This window comes from Anoplopoma fimbria, chromosome 9 (assembly GCF_027596085.1).
Source record: "Anoplopoma fimbria isolate UVic2021 breed Golden Eagle Sablefish chromosome 9, Afim_UVic_2022, whole genome shotgun sequence".
NCBI lineage: Eukaryota > Metazoa > Chordata > Actinopteri > Perciformes > Anoplopomatidae > Anoplopoma > Anoplopoma fimbria.
The window spans coordinates 4150385-4167026 of record NC_072457.1 but is presented as its reverse complement, the minus strand read 5'-3'; the positions used below and the strand labels follow the sequence as shown (position 1 = coordinate 4167026).

Sequence of the window (16642 nt, the reverse complement as noted above, 5' to 3'; positions counted from 1 at the left end):
ATGTTCACCAGCTATTCTCTCACTGTGTCTGTTTGCTGCTGAGCAGATATTGTACTGTGGGTTTATCAGATACTGCTGTAAACTGCCGCAGACAGGAAATATAACATAAAACCAAAACTAGGAGCTAAAAGAGGCTAAAACATGAAACATATTGGGGAGAAATTTACAATTACAGAGCATGCTTACTGAGCTAATTAAGCACAATCTAATCCAATACATGTTATTGCTGGCCATTTATAACCAATTGTAATTTTTTTCCTCAATATTTTTAATTTCTATTGATTTTATATTTATTTATTTTTGTTTTTCTTTCTGTCTTTGTCATAAATGTGTTTAAGATGGGTAAACATTCTCAAAAAAAAAATCTTTGTTGTTAATTTGACCAAATGTGTATGTTGATTCCCTTTTTTGTTCTTTTTTGTTGTTTAAAAAGAAAAAAGAAAGTGGGGAAAAAAAGAGGCTAAAAACTGGAACTTCTACATTTGGAACAGTTACAAACATGTATCCCAGTATCTTTATCTATAAAACTCCAGTGACATACACTGGTGGAGGCAGAAAGAAACTATAAATGGTAAAGAAAAGCCTTGTTTGTTTCTTTTTTTATCCATAGAAGGGCTGAAGGAACAAGCACCCTGTAATAAAGCAGAGCAAGGTCAGCAGACTCCCCATGTGACGGCACTCCGCCCTGGATTAGCCGCTGTAAGCCTATTAAAGTGGTTTGGACTAGGTGGGCCAGCACAGACTTCACTCCACTCCCAGCACACAGCGATGCAGGGTGGCCAGTTTGAAGCGGAGAGGTCAAAGGTTGACAACAGGCCACCAGGTGTCCTGCTGGAGTGCCCTTGAGCCTGAGAGTCACTGTGCAATCAGGAATATAACTGAATATTAATGGCGCATTATGCATCCAGACAACTCAAACAGAGGAAAAAACGTAGTAGGTCTACATGGACACTAGTGTCCTCGACTTCCTTGATCATGTTTGAGATGCGATATTTACATTAGAACAAAATGATCCAGGTTTTGTCGTTTGATCCTCTGTTCAGAGTTTGAAATAAGGGGAGATACATTGAGCGAAAGTCTCCTGAAAGACACATGAACTCATCAGGAGGCCTCTTTTGAGAAATTAAGAGATTTAAAATTTAAAGTTTTGTTAATTTTTTTAGATTTTCTTGCTGAACAAAATGTCAGAGTATCATAAACGTTTGTTCGCTACAGTTTATTTTCTGCAATAATCCAAAAGGGAACTAGTGTGATGCTAACTTCCTGGTTGGCCTATATAAAATACATCATACATGCATGAATCTATAAACTTCCCCAATATGGGATTAATGCACACTTGAAGTTCCAGATGTTAAGCAGAAGAGAGCACCTTTTTTTGCACTTCATTGCTTTCCAGACATTATGTTTTTGTTTTGTTTTTTTAAGAGTCTGGCATTGTGTCTCCTTTAGCAAATGAGGGAGGACATTGCAACGATTGTCTTTAAAAATGATACACAGCTAAATTGCGGAAAAAGCGGTGACGCAAAATGTGGCGCCCCTGGTGGTAATTACATTACATTACAGTCATTTAGCAGACGCTTTTGCGGTATATTTACTGATAATATAATTATCCCTCTCAGATTCTGGTGCAGTAAAAGCCCCCAAAAAGCCAACATACCAAGAAATGGCTGTTTTGTTGTGACTTTAATTCAACATATTTTAAACAACAGCATCAGAAAGTTGAACAAAACAGAAAGTAAACTAAACGAAAAGATATTTGAATGAATCCAGATACTGTGTTAACGTATGGTCACTTCTTCCCGCCGTCCTTTGACTCCATGAAGCCGTCCGGCGGCAGCAGCAGCGGGCTGAAGCTCAGCAGCGGCAGGTCGATGACCGGGCAGCGCTCCTTCACCTGAGGCCAGCCCTCCCTGAGGCCCCTGGCAGGTGGGGGTGGGGGGCAGGTCGGAGTCGCCGTGATGGTGGTGGTGGTTGTTGTTATCAGGAAGAGAGACGCTGTCGCTGCTGTGGCACCGAACCAGAAAAGCCCCCCGGCGGTGACGGTGGTACAGCAGGCCGGCCGCCGCCAGCAGCACGAGGATGAGGAAGCTGAGCAGGAAGAAGAGCACGTAGACGCCTTTGGTCTCAGCAGACAGGCCCGAGGTGCAACCTGCAGGTAAACAACAGGAAGTCAGCAGCTGTTTCAACATCTGCTCTTCTTTTATTTAGTTTTTCTTTCTGAAATGAAGCTGTTCACTTAACCTGCAGCCTTTGCATCAGCGCAGACGGTTCCTCCAGACCCGAGGCGAGACTTGTCCTGGAAGCCCGGTCTGCAGCGGCACGAGTACGACCCGAACTGGTTCAAGCAGTCGGCGTTAACGTCACACAGCACCAGCTGAGTCCCACACTCGTTTACATCTGAAACACACACACAGATGCTTTTTTTACACTTTATTTGTTTATTGGCTTTACTTGTTTCACCAGGCTTCAACCTCAAAGACTGAAAAGTGATAACAATGCTGAAGGTCCTTAAACTTGCATTCTCTCTACTGTCCAGCAGGGGGCGACTCCTCTGGTTGTATAGAAGTCTATGAGAAAATGACTCTACTTCTCTCTTGATTTATTCCCTCAGTAAACATTGTAAACATGAGTTTATGGTCTCAATCTCTAGTTTCAAGTCTTCTTCAATACAGCATGATGTTCATTTAGTAAATGATGCTCCATTTAGAGTCAAACAGACCATAAAGCAGGGTATGCTTTAGGGCGGGGCTAATTCAAATATGGTCACTTCCTTTCACATTTAAAAAAAACAAACAAGTTTGTTACTCGATGTTTCAAAACAGCGGCCCTTTTTTAAGATAATGTTAATTATTTTTATGTTTTAGTAATTATGTTGAGGTTTGGATAAAACAAACATTGTTAAGTTGTCACTTTGGGCTCTGGATAATTGTGACACCATTTTTCACTATTTCACAATTTTTCTAAACTAAACAATCAATCAATTAATAGAGAAAATATTAAGCAGATTGATCCATAATGAAAATAATCATTAGTTAATATTTCACCTCAACCAACAACAGTAAAATCCTTCTTTTACATTAATGCACAAGTAGGAATAATCTAATGATAGAATATATAGTAGTAGAACAGTCACAAGGGACATTTTTATACTTTTAAGACTTCAAGAACACTTCTTTCTGATTATACTTACATGTTTTTACATGTTTTTACTAAAGATACATTTTCAATGCAGGACTTTTAATGCTATTAGTACTTATTTTACAGTCTAAATACCTCCTCCACCACTGAGGGTGTGAACACACGTTGGCGGTTTAAATCAAAATAACATTTCCACTCTGTTTCACGATGAAGACTTGAGCCTCGCTGTTACCTGCGATCGACACAGAGATGAGGACGGCCTTCCCGTGGTGTTCGCTGACTTCGATCCCCGTGCCGATGAGGCCCTGCAGGCCGGAGTGGACGACCTTGTGGACCTGCAGACCCCCGGGCTGCTGTGCAATCTGCAGCCAGAGGATGTACAGCACTCCTGTGCTCAGCCTGCAAACACACACAACCAGGATGCATCACTCACAACGCTACTGAGCTAAGGAATTCAAAGGAATATGTAAACTAGTAAGTGGACCTTGAGTTCAGATTATTTTTACAAACTGTTTTGATGTGAGCTGTAATATAACCATTTTCCAATTTTCCCCAAAACATTTAAGCTGGAAACTGAGGTTTTCACAAAGACATGTTTCCTTGATTCCTCTTTTCTTGCATCTCTGGTCACGTCTTTAAGATACTGAGATGCAAGGAGAGGATGCAAGTGAAGGACACAAGGATGCAAACAAGAGAGACTGGAGATGGATCCAGGTGAAAGTGAGAAGAGAGACGTGTGAGAAGAGAAGACAACCTGACTTTCATTTGTTTTTGTGGACGTCCTCTGCCTCCACATGTTTGACTCTTTGCTCTCTTGTTAAACACACATGTAAACACTGCAGCTTGTATTTCAGCAGCGCTGTGAAGCCGTTGTGTACCAACCTTTTTATTCTTTTAGTCGACATGGACAGCGGGGTATGCAGAGACTTCAGCTGCTCACTGATCTGCAGAAACAACAACAACTACTACTTCACACTCGTTTCTTTCTAATAATCCAAACAAAAACCTCAGTGTCTTTGCCTAGTTGTCATCAACCTACCAAAGTCTTTACCGACAGCAGCAGTGACCCGGATAGGATGTCCCAGGACTCCTCAGAATCCGGTCTAAAGTTCACCTCAAGAGCCACTTCAAACAGGTGATCTGTAAGAGAGACGTGACTGTGGTGTCAGAGAACCTAAACAAAGCATCAACGGTACGATAATGCTAAAGAGAACTGCACAGACACAACACCATGCACATAAATTCATCTGACATTTGATCAAGTCAAAACATGAAATACATTCAAATTAAATAAATTCCATATGTCTATGAATACCATAGATTTTGCCAGTTAGATTAGAATATGTCGATTATGAACACGTGGTCTTATGTGTGACACAGACAAAACAAAAATACATGTTTGTCGTTATAACATTCCTTGTGAAGTTGTACATTATCAGTCCAACACTCACCGCCAGGAAGATGTGGAATTTCAGAGTGATTTCTAATGTTGACTACAAAAGAGAAAAAGAGTTAATCAGATTTAAGAAGTTAACGATACTTGACATGAGCGTTATGTTTGTGTTAAAGTAAAATTTTAAATCACAGTCTCAGACAAAATCAGGTGACACAGATGAGCCCTGTCGACTGACTGTCACACACGAGAAACCTCAAACACTAATAAGCTCTTCATCTAACTTGTAAAGTTATAGGATATAAAAGGCAAATGCATTCCAAACTACAATCAACCTTCTTGCTGTTGATCATCGGTCTTTGTCCAAAGGTGTTCTGGTACCAAATACTCTTATAAACTGTTATGCTCGAACATTTTGTTTGTTAAGGCCAATCCATGACGAGCAAAGATGTCCAACAGCAAAGCACCACTCGAGTTAGACCAAGCAGGCTGGTTCTCCCAATCAACCCCCTCCAGGTTTATCCTTCGTTTAAGTCCCCAGAAGAACTAAAGAGTCCCCAGATGGAGGCCAACCAGAGAATTAAAGAAGGCCGGTTACTCTCAACTGTCAGAAACTTCCTTTCTGTCGCAGTCAGATCGATGCAACCTTCTCGTTCCATCGGGGACAAACTACAAAAAAGCAGCTCTCATTTGGGGGACGCCGAAAAAGGCCAAGAGTTCCATCACCTCTTCATGAATTTGGATCCAGAACCAGAGCTATGTATGGAGGTGAACCCAACTATATCTAGTTGATACTGGTCCAACTCCCTAACCAGCTCTGATTCCTTCCTCGCCAGAGAGGTGTTGTTCCAACGTCACTAGAACAAGTCTGCAACCCCAATGCCTATCCCTTGGCTTACAGGGCAGTGGATCCAGGTAGATTTTTTGGTTGTCAAGGATTCACCACTAGAGGCTCGCCCGCAAAGTCCTTGTCCAGGTCTGGCTCCAGAAGGGGGCCCCTGGTTTCCCTTTTAAAAAAAAGGGCCAAGAAGTACCACTTTTTTTCAGACCGATTCATACAATGATGCACTTCAGTTAAATGTAAAACATCTTAAAAAGATCTAGGTTCATGTAGTAAAACACAAATGCACTCACGGTTCCCTCTGTGGTCCGACAGCGGCTCCACCATGTTGGGATGAGGATGAGTCTGCTCAGTGTCCTCTGGTTCAGGTGCTTCGGAGGGGACAGGACCCTCCCAGACCTCCGTCCTGTTCTCACCGTCTGACGGGTTCTCCTCCTCTGGAACAGCAGCTTCCTGTGGATGTGTCGAATCTTCCTCCACGTCAACTTGTATTGTGATTGGGCTGCTTGTGGTTGGTTGGGGCTCCTGGTCCTGACCGCCGTGTTGCTGCTGTGGAGATGCTGGAGGGTCGGCGGAGTCGGACTGGTCTGAAGGTGTTGGAGCTGCACCTCTTCCGGATCGAGAGGTCCCCAGTGTGGATGCCGCCTCTGTGGGTGCAGGTTTGGACGGGTAGATGTGGTTGTAGAATTCCAACTCTAGAGGTTGGTTTTCATCAATCTGAGTGAAGAAAGAGGATGGAATTAATACTTTCTAAATACTTCAACAGACAAAAATCAAAAGATGGGTTTTGCTGCTACAGCCTGACTCGCCAAGCGCAGTTGGTAGAGCCAGGCTGTTCAGGCTTTTAGGGCCAATTGTTGATTCCCACCTTAGTGTTTGCGTCCTTGTGGTCCAGCTCAGCCGCTGTACCTGAGTATTGACCATAATAATCGTACACAAAATCAGTATTTCCTGTTGATGGAAGCTCTGGCAAATCCAAGTCCATCTGTTCACCGTCCATGACAAGTTCGTTGAAGTCCATGAGTCCAGGAGAAGGTTCGGACTTCCTGTTTGTCTCTAGGAATCCCTCATGTGGGTTGTAAACCACTGGCGGTCCAAATGCCTGGTAGCGGCCATAGAAGCCCCTGTAAGGCGGGCTGGGCCAGCCGCCAATCAGCACCACCACATACAGGGTGTTTGAGGAGGAGGTGTACTTGGCCTCCCGCCAGCACTTCTGCAGGATCTTATGACCCCTGAAACCCCCGGGGGGCTCGTCCACGTGGACCTGGTCCTCTTTGAGAAAGCAGCCGTCATCGGAGCTCAGGTCCTCCAGGTGCAGGTGGATCCTCTTTGCGGGGTCCACCTGGATGGTCCAGTTGCACCACAGAGGCGGGTTGGAGCACAGGTAGTCCGGGGAGAAGAACTCGCCGGTGTCGCCGTGCAGCAGCCGGTGGCAGCTCCGCATGGCGAAGAAGGCACCGCCGTCACCGCCGGGTCCATCTGAGGAAGAAACAGACCAACTGTAGAGGAACCGGTGGTTTCACCTCATTAACAAGTACAAGTCTGTATTATGAATTACGGCCAACCATTTCCTAAAACATCTCTACTGTTCGTTCCAACCCTCCAGACTATTTTCAGCGGCGGATGAATCCACGTTTGTTGCTCTAGTGAGTATTTGTGGCAGCAGGACGGTGTGTATGAGAGTGAGTCAAAAATAAACTACAGTGTGTGTGATAAAGGAACATGTTTTTGAACCAGTTTTGGGCCTTTTAGTAAAGTAAAAACAAGATAAAAAAATAAAAAAGACTTGCTGCATTCGTTAAAACCATACATTTACAATAAACTAAGGAAATTCACAAAACGCATGGAGCATGATTGAAGGCATGACATAACATAATCACAAGGCCAAATTATGACAATAAAAATAAATAAATTAAATTAAATAAACCATTAACGATCTGACAAATTTGTTTAATTTGCTTCAGAACAAGAAAGTAAAACCAACTATACTGAGCTCACTTACTTTAGACTGCAAGTTATTTTAACCATCCAACCAAATACAGCAAAAGAGGAACTTTTTGTTTAGCGCGACCTCCAAGTTAGAATTTTAAAAATGGTTGAATTTATTGATTTAGAGTTCAGGCTGCCATTATTTTCCATTTTCGCAAGCCCATTTTTTTTATTTATATATATATATATATATATATATATATATATATATATATATATATCAGAAAATAGGTAGTGGGGGGGGGGGCTTAAAGGAAAAAGGTTAGGATCCACGGCTGTATATACATATCGATTTAAATAGCATTATGTGCAGAAGGTGTATTATGATGATTTAAGTTATACTTATAAATGTAATTTTGACAAAACCCGACCTGAACTTTAACTGATACTATACTTTATTAACTTTGTCACTGTTTTTCTGTTTATTGTACCTCTAAGTTTCTGCACTTATTCCTGAAGCTGACTCTTGATTTCCAAATGCACAAAGAAAAAGACTAACATTCACATTAAAGATCCAAAGAAAAAACACCTTCTCACCTGGAGGTTTGTTGGCTTCATCTTCTCTGTTCACCTTCAACCACAAGACAAAACAAAACACAGAATTATGTCGCATCATTTTTTAAAAGCAGTTTCACAAAAAGAAGCTGATTTCACAGCCTCACCTGAGAGTCACAGTGTTTCCAAAATATACCAAATATCAGCAGGAATATGAGCGGCACACTTTTTAAACTAAAGCTGTTTTGTTGTGGCATTTTACTACCAAATCCTTTTTCTGTTTAACTTCTTAAATGTGTGTAAAGGGAAGTGTAGTCGAGCCTCACAGCTTCAGTTAAACTGCTGTTTTCATTTCCTGTGTGAGCAGCTGAAATTCATCAACTAGCTGATTGAGTTTCTTTTCTGCTGGATGTTTGAATCTGATTTGTCCACCAGAGGTCCCTGTTGTGTTTCACATTCACTCTTTCATTCTTCTCTTCAGGTAAATGCTCAAAGTTTACTACCTTCATGCAGCGGTGGAAAAAGGCACTTTGTTTTACACCTACAGATTCTATATATGTACTAGCTGTTTGTGTCAGTAACTATCTATAGATGGAATAAATGATCAATTGTATAGAAGACCATAAATAATATAAAAATACAATATGTCAAACATCTGCCAACAGCGCTGCTAAGCTAGAAAATGTGTTTATATTATTTACTATTTTATTAATATTACAAAAATATTATTTACTATTTTATTAATAATACAAGTATATTATTTACTATTTTATTAATATACAAGTATTATTATTACTATTTTATTAATAATACAAGTATATTATTTACTATTTTTCTTAATAATACAAGAATATTATTTACTATTTTATTAATAATACAAGAATATTATTTACTATTTTCTTAATAATACAAGTATATTATTTACTATTTTATTAATTATACAAAATATTTATTACAATAAATGCAACTTAATTGCTTTACATTAAAATTAAAATAACGTAAAGCAAATGCTTACCAGACATTTGTATTAAAAACTAAATAATCAAAAATAGAATTACATTTATTTAATCTACATCAAAACTTTATTTATAAAAGACACAAACATGAGATTTTGTATTCATTCATACTAACTATAAAAGATTTGAAATGACCAAAACAACTTTAAAAAACAATAGAAAATAATAGAAAATGTCATTTGAACCAAACTCAATGTATTGATTATTTAAACACGCATACTGCGTAAACAAGCAGAAGTACCCAGAATGAATGCCCAGTGAAAGCAGCATAGAATGGGATGCTAAGAACAACAAACACTGAGCGTTTCATATTACCACACAAATGTAAAAATGTTAATTCAGAAAGTCTTTGTGTGTCGTTGGTGAACGGAAAACAATGTGAGGCAGATCATCAGTTCAGAGGTTACTGGTTCAGAGTGGTAGTAGTACTGTAGAAGTAGTAGTAGTAGTAAAATACCACAGTTACTGTTTACTTTAACACACTACCACCAAATGTGATTACAGCTCTTATTGTCCACAATCTCTCTGGCTCTTTTTGAACCAACCTTTTGAATTCAATACATATAATATGTATTATTATTTATATAATACTATACTCATACATATATTTTCTATGCTACAGTGTGTTGGCTATCCTGTACTATATATAATGTTGTACTTTATTACTAAATTTAGCTTTATATTATATTTGATCACTTTATAATTCTATATTATACTGTTCTTTATATCACACTGTATCAAGTCAATATGTTTTACTGTTTTATGCGCTTCTTCTATATGAATAGAGAATCGTAATCAGTAGTAGTTAAGTACAACACTGGTGGTAGTTACTGTGTTTATGTGTACTGCTTGCCTTGTAAGTTTGGGTTTAATTGCTCTTGCATAGTTTCTATTTTTAACTTTATTCTTGTTTTTTTTGTAATTCTTATTTTTATTAATTTAACTTGTAATACTAATATAGCATTCTTTTTTATTTTTTTACTTTAACACCTGAGTTTTTCCTCTGATAAATAAGGGTTTTATCTCACTTTTTCTTTTTTTTTAAGCTTAGAGCTTAAAAATACTAAACTGCTTAAAAATACTAAACTGCCTGAAAAAAAGAAATGTGACCCATTCTGAAAGGCGATAACCCCATTTTGTTTATGGATAAAGAGATACATCATCAATACACAGTAGTTTTGACCCATTATAACTCTTTAGGTATCCAATGGCGATGCAAGAGCCTTGATTTTGGGGTGAACTGTCCCTTTCAAAATCCAGCAGGAAGCCCTTGAGAGAGCTTTTGAGGCACAGGATTTATTTCAGTTTGGTTGCGTCTGGTTGCTATGATACGGAATAACCACGGCTATGGCGCAGTGGAGAGCAAGGTAGTTCTCCAATCAGAGGGTCGGTGGTTCGATACCCGGCTTCGGCAGTCGATGTGTCCTTGGGCAAGACACTTAACCTCAAGTTGCTCCTGAAGGCTTGCCATCGGTGTGGACTGGATGATGAATGTTAGTTAGAGTCTGATGGTGGCACCTTGCATGGTAGCCTGTCATCAGTGTGTGAATGGGTGTTGATAATGTAATATACTACTGATTGTAAGTCGCTTTGGATAAAAGCGTCTGCTAAATGACTGTAATGTAATGTAATGTAAAGTAAAAATGATGGCACAAGGTAGAGTACTTTCTCTAGAAGAAGCCTGTATGGAGAGACGACGGGTTTTGTGGCTGATGGGAACATCTCGGCGAGTACAATCGTTTTGTTCAGATAAACTTTATTATTCCACACGGGGTAATTAGTTTGCTCCAGTTCTTCAGACATGATGACCCCATAAAGACCACATTATAAACCATAAAAACAACATAAACACATACAAAATAAGACCACAGCGAACTCATAATAAAAACACTTGTCCCGCCCCTCCTCAACTGTGATTGGACGACTGGGAAAAGAAGCAACAACGACGAGCGCAGTGTTTTAACCAAAGTTTATAATCTTTCAAAAAAAAAGGTGTTGAAATCAAAACAAAAGATGAATGAAGGTGCTTCACTGGCAGTCCAGCTCCGGATCGGTAATCCAGGACCAGATCCTCAACACCTCCTGAGGCGTGCGGCTGTGGACCAGCATCAGGATCCGGTAGATGCACGGGTTTTCCCTGTGCTTCTCCTCGATATCAAAAGTCTTGAAGCCGCTGTGCTTCTCTGGAGCCAGGCCTAGCTTCATCAGACACATCCCAGTGAAGACGTCGTCGATGGGATACAAGACGACCCGCCGAGATGTGTTGTAGAGGCGTAGCGCCAACTCCCCCGAGTACAGATACCCTCCACCTCCCGCGTACGCCGGGTACTGCCCCACAAACACACTCTCCGGGACAAAATACTTGAGTTTCCGGTTTCGGTGTGGACCGGCGTCACTGATGACGTCGCCTACGAACAAATCCTTGGCCTTGCTCTCCGTCAGGCCTTCGAGGAGGTTAATGACTCGCGGCGTGTTGATGAAGACGTCGTCGTCGCCCTTGAGGACGAACCTGGCGTGGGGGCAGCTCTGGCCGAACCACTCCAGGAAGAGGACCTCCTTCAGGGTCAGGTTGTAGAAGGAGTCCCTGTAGTCCCATTGCAGGAGGTCTCCGTGGAGCTCCGCCTCGTGGTCCAGCATCCCCTGCAGGTCTGGGAAGTGGTCCGGTGACCATGTGTTGCCGAGCAGGAACACCGTCGCCACGGTGCGGTTGGCCAGGACGCCCGCCCGACCCCACGTCTCTCGGATGGCCTGCCGCCGGTCAAAATGTGGGATCAGTGACTTGACCGCCAGCAGCAGGAAAGGTTTCCCGTCACAAACTCGTGGCTGGTTTATCAGCATCGGATACGTCCTGCAGCGCATGTGCAAGAGGAAATCCTGGAAGCGCTGCGGCAGGGTATTGTAGTCCGCGATTTGCGTGGTGACCCTGTAGTCCGGTTCGCAGGGGTCAAGCGGCCCGGTGTCATTCAGCCAATCAGGCAGCTCGACAAGAGACTCGTCGGACGTGGCAAAGTTGATGACCGGGTTGTGAATGAAGTCCAGAAGCTGCTGCTCCTTGTTCCAGAAGGATTTGCTCCGTTCCTGCTTGTGCCAAAACTTTGCGGATGGGATTCGAACCCTCTGGTTAACGCTTTTGTCGTCGCCGTGGTTCCACGTGACGCCCACCAGGACGCAGATGAAGACGTTGAGCATCATCATCATCATGCAGAGCGCCTTCATTTTCTGGTGAGCCGAAGCCATGACGCCTCCTCCCTGCTTCTAGAGGACGACAAATAAAGAAAAATCTATTAAAAAAAGCAAGAAGAAACAGGCTCAAATCTGCAGAATCAGGACTCACAACGAAGCCGTGATACAAAGGGACATCTGGAAACATGGAGGCGGATCGGTCGGTGCTTCTTGAGAGAATACGACTGGAGGAATTCAACAGTTCAATGAGAAGCTTGATTCACCCCAGTTTGGTTTCAGAGCTCAGACTCTAGCACACAAGGCCGCATTTCTTTTAATTTTTTATCTCTAATCCTTCAGGAACAAGCCCAAGTGCATTTTTTTCCCCTCATGGCCTCATGGCCTCCTAACTCCCGCCTCCTCCTCCTCCTCCTCCTCCTGACGGGAATCACACATTTCCAATTCAGCCGTTCACATGACGCCAGTTTACTGGCAGCAGTCTTTGTCAATGTCTGCTGAGAGACACAGAAGAGCACACACGCGTATTAATAAACATAAACGTTTCCTTGTTTCCTCAACATATAGAGCAACACAAAGCAGATCTCAAGTTATTTAAATACATGTAGAATCTGTACGATGTTGCAGTCAACAGATGAACCACTTGATGTCACCGTTGTCTCTACTAAGTAACATACTTGTGTTTTGTTTAGAATAAATTAACTGTGTTTTCACTTATTTTGACTCAGACCTTTTTGAAATTAAAGTCCCATTTTAAGATAAGATAAGAGATGAGATAATCCGTTATCAATCCAACAGCGGGAAAATTTGCAGAATTACAGCAGCAGGAAACGAACAAACAAGAGAAATAAGTAGAAAAACATGATCAAAGCAAGTATAATAAATAAGAAATCACACAGTAAAGGTATAATAAATTAGGTAAAACATTTAAAAAATGAAAAAAATGAAAATATATTAAATTGGACTGAATGGTTGTTAATATTACACAGTGGATACATTGAGTTTATAATCCACATGAATGAATAAATGTTAATCAGTTTGCCATTTCAAGATTAAAGTTGAAATTAAGTTTAATTATGACATCAAATCCAGATTTAAAAATCACTGTAATTTCATTCCATTCATGCAGGAGAAATGCACAGCAAAATGAAAAAAATGATAATAATAATCACTTTTACTCCCATTAATCAGGACATTGTAAATATATATCTAGAAAAAGGCTTTTTGAGGCCTAAAATATTTTATTTTTAGACACCAGAATGTGTTTTGCTTGGTTGTATGTAAGTTTTCAACCAGAAGGCTTCAGTATTGAAATGAAAATATTAACAGAAATGCTGAAATTACTTTTTCTCCTGGAGCTTTGGAGGTGTGGGTGCTGGTCCTATACCTGTTTCATACATTTAACCAGAGGTGCCCTCAGTGTTAGCAAATTCATAGACAAAAAAAACACAAAAAACTAAACAACAAAATCATTTAACTAAACAAATACCATACAAAAGAAATCTAAGTGTATCAGAAATCTAATCTATATAAGCAAACATCTAAAATAAATAAATGATAACTAAATACTAAACTTAAATAAATATTTCCTACACAGAATAATAAATTATATTTTTCTGTCTCCTTGGTAACAAAAGTAAAGCTCCTCTCTGTTCTCTCCAAACACCGTTTCCTTTCCGTCATTAGAGCAATCAGCTCATGAGCTTTAGCTGGGCAGCAGCCATTTTGGGGTTTTGTAGTATTTTTTACTGGATGCCATGTTGGTTTTGTAGTCATTGTTGTAACCATGGAGATGGAATGTATCTCCTGTCATGTTTTGACTCTGTGATGTCATCAAAGGAACCGGCTCTGATGATGAATTCTAGAACCTTTAAGTACCTGATCAACAGAGAATCTTTCACTCGTATCAACGGCAGCATTGCAGAACAGTCGGATCTACTTCAGAGACGAACTTCTACGAAAAAACAGTCTTCTACAGACCACCACAGTCTACTACAGACAATAACAGTCTTCAACAGACGACCACAGTCTTCAACAGACAACCACAGTCTTCAACAGACAACCAAGTCTTCAAAAGACAACCAAGTCTTCAACAGACGACAAAGTCTTCAACAGACAACAAAGTCTTCAACAGACGACAAAGTCTTCTTCCCACACGTCTACAGTCTGCTACAGACGGTGCCATGGACAGAAGAAACAACCAGAGAAAGGGGGCTGTAGCTCATCAGGACCAAAAGGTACATCATCTCAAAGTGGCTCTTACTCGAGCTAACGATGAGCTCTACAGTCTGACAATTCAGCTAAGCGACCTGGAGGTATTTAAGAAACAATCTCTGATTGAAAAGGAGAGTTTCTGCCGCAGCGTCCGCGAAGGTAAAGCCAAAACAAGCAGTCTGGAGAAACTTCTCGAGGTCACTAAAGACAGGATCAAACATCTTGAGAGTCTTCGAGAACTCAAAGAGACGGTGACCACGGCTGAAAGCCAAAAAAGCCAAGAGACCATCAAGAAACAGGAGACAGAAATCTCCTATCTGAAGAAAAGTCTCCAACTCCAGCTGAGCAGCAAAGGAGCTGAACTCCAGAAGAGTGAAGAAGCCTGGCAGGCTAAATATAACACTCTGGAGGAGAAGTTCACCAAGAACCAGGCCAAGACACAGAACTGGGAGACACTGCAGATCCAATACAAGGAGAAGGTGAACCAGGTGGAAGATCAAATCCACCAGAGGGACACTGAAATCCTGGATCTCTGCATGGAGAAAGAGGGTCTCTCTCAGACCCTCACAAAGACCAAGACCCTGCTCATCAGCAAAGAGGCTGAACTCCTCCAGACTGAGAAAGACTGGCAGGAGAAATACAACAATCTGGAGAAGAAAACCACCAAAGACCTGGACCAGAAGGACCAGAGCTTGGAGACTCTGCAGGTTGAACACCAGAGGATGATGAACCAGGTGGAGGAGCAAATCCACCAGATGGACATTGAAATCATGGATGTCTGCAAGGAGAAAGAGGGTCTCTCTCAGACCCTCATAGAGACCCAAAACCAGCTCAGCAACAAAGAAGCTGAAGTCCTCCAGAATGAGAAAAACTGGCAGGAGAAATACGAGGCTCTGGAGATGAAGACCACAGAAGACCTGGACAAGAAAGAACAGAGCTTGAAAACTCTCCAGGTTGAACACCAGAACAAGGTGAACCAGATGCAAGACCTGATCCAGCAGAAGGACACTGAGATCCTGGATCTTATTAAAGAGAAGGACGGTCTCTCTGAAAAGCTAACAGAGACAGAAAACCAGCTCATCAGTCAAAGAGCTGAACTCCTCCAGAGCAACGAGGCCTGGCAGGTTAAATATGACGCTCTGGAGGAGAAGACCACCAAAGACCTGGACCTGAAGGAACAGAGCTTGGACAGACTTCAGGCTGAGTGCCAGAGGAAGGTGGACCAGGTGGAGGAACAGATCCACCTGATGGACACTGAGATCCTGGATCTTATCAAGACAAAGGCCGATGTTTCTGAGAAGCTCACAGAGACCCAAAACCAGCTCATCAACAAAGAAGCTGAACTCCTCCAGAGTGAGAAAGACTGGGAGGTAAAATACGAAGCTCTGGAGGAGAAGACCTCCAAAGACCTGGACCAGCAAGTTCTGAGCTGGGAGACCAAAGTCCAACAGCTGGAGGACGAAAAGAAGGTCCTGGAGGACATCTGTCTCCAGATGAAGAAGAAGAGGAGAGGCTTCTTTGGCAAGAAAATGGAGGACAGACAGACCGAGTTGGAGAAGATGAAAAGAAAACTGCTCGAGAAGGAGACGGAGAAGAAGGAGAAGACAGAGACGGGTTTCTTCAACCGGATGCACAAGAAGAAGACGTGTGACGGCAACAGAAAGGTGGAGGAGGCTGGTTCTTCAGCTGAGGCTGAGCACCAGTAGCTACATCTTCCTCCACCCTTCCCCCCCCCATTCAGGGCGACACAGTGGCTCAGTGATTAGCACTGCAGCCTCACAGAGACACCTCCACCCTTCTGTCTGTGTGGAGTTTCTATATTCTCCCTGTGTCTGCGTTGGGTTTTCTCCTGGTACTCAGGTTTCCTCCCACTAAATCCCAAAAATATTCACTTTAGGCTGATTGGAAACTCTAAATTATCAACTTCAATCAATAATATCCATGTAGGGGTTTTCTCCTGGTGCTCAGGTTTCTCCCCCCCCCCAAAAAATACATTCTAGTCATCAAATAATTGGACAATCTAAATTCCCCCTAACAAAAAACAACAACAAATAAAACAAAATAAAAATAAATCATTAAATTAACACTCAAATATGTTAAAAGATTATTATAAAACTGAAGCTGATCAATAAAATGATCAATGTTACGTCATAAAAGATGTTCTAAATGGTATTTAAGGTTAACGACAGGAGCTGGTTCTGTAATAAACAAATATATTCTACAGTAAAAACATAGATCTTCATCACTGACGGGTTAGTAGACGTTTTTAATAACCAACAGTATACACTAGTAACTATTTAGCAGTCATTTAATTATAAATATACAGTTGTAAACTACTTTAAAATAAATTCTCTGGTATATGCATTGTTTAAAGTG

General features: G+C 41.4%; 2 protein-coding genes across 3 annotated transcripts in view; both read right to left on the bottom strand.

Annotated features, from left to right (window-relative positions):
- Nucleotides 1-1778: 1778 nt before the first annotated feature.
- zgc:66455 (uncharacterized protein LOC393502 homolog) lies at nucleotides 1779-8244 on the bottom strand. The gene is made up of 10 exons (XM_054603733.1): nucleotides 8024-8244; nucleotides 7899-7932; nucleotides 6241-6851; nucleotides 5666-6089; nucleotides 4590-4631; nucleotides 4178-4278; nucleotides 4021-4082; nucleotides 3371-3537; nucleotides 2242-2397; nucleotides 1779-2149 (listed from the first exon to the last, which is right to left on the bottom strand). The coding sequence occupies exons 1-10, from the start codon at nucleotides 8111-8113 to the stop codon at nucleotides 1779-1781; spliced, it is 2058 nt and encodes a 685-aa protein (XP_054459708.1). The 5' UTR covers nucleotides 8114-8244.
- A 2418-nt stretch (nucleotides 8245-10662) lies between these two features.
- b3gnt2a (UDP-GlcNAc:betaGal beta-1,3-N-acetylglucosaminyltransferase 2a) overlaps nucleotides 10663-16642 on the bottom strand; it is a 9321-nt gene continuing 3341 nt past the window's right edge. Inside the window, exons 1-2 of one of the 2 annotated variants that reach the window (XM_054604887.1) lie at nucleotides 12207-12253; nucleotides 10663-12127 (exon numbers count right to left, since the gene is read on the bottom strand). In XM_054604887.1, coding sequence (XP_054460862.1) covers nucleotides 10901-12127; nucleotides 12207-12242 — 1263 coding nt within the window. In that variant the 5' untranslated portion in view covers nucleotides 12243-12253 and the 3' untranslated portion in view covers nucleotides 10663-10900. Of the gene's footprint in view, nucleotides 12128-12206; nucleotides 12254-16642 lie in introns of those variants that run through there. The other variant, XM_054604889.1, reaches the window with a different exon arrangement.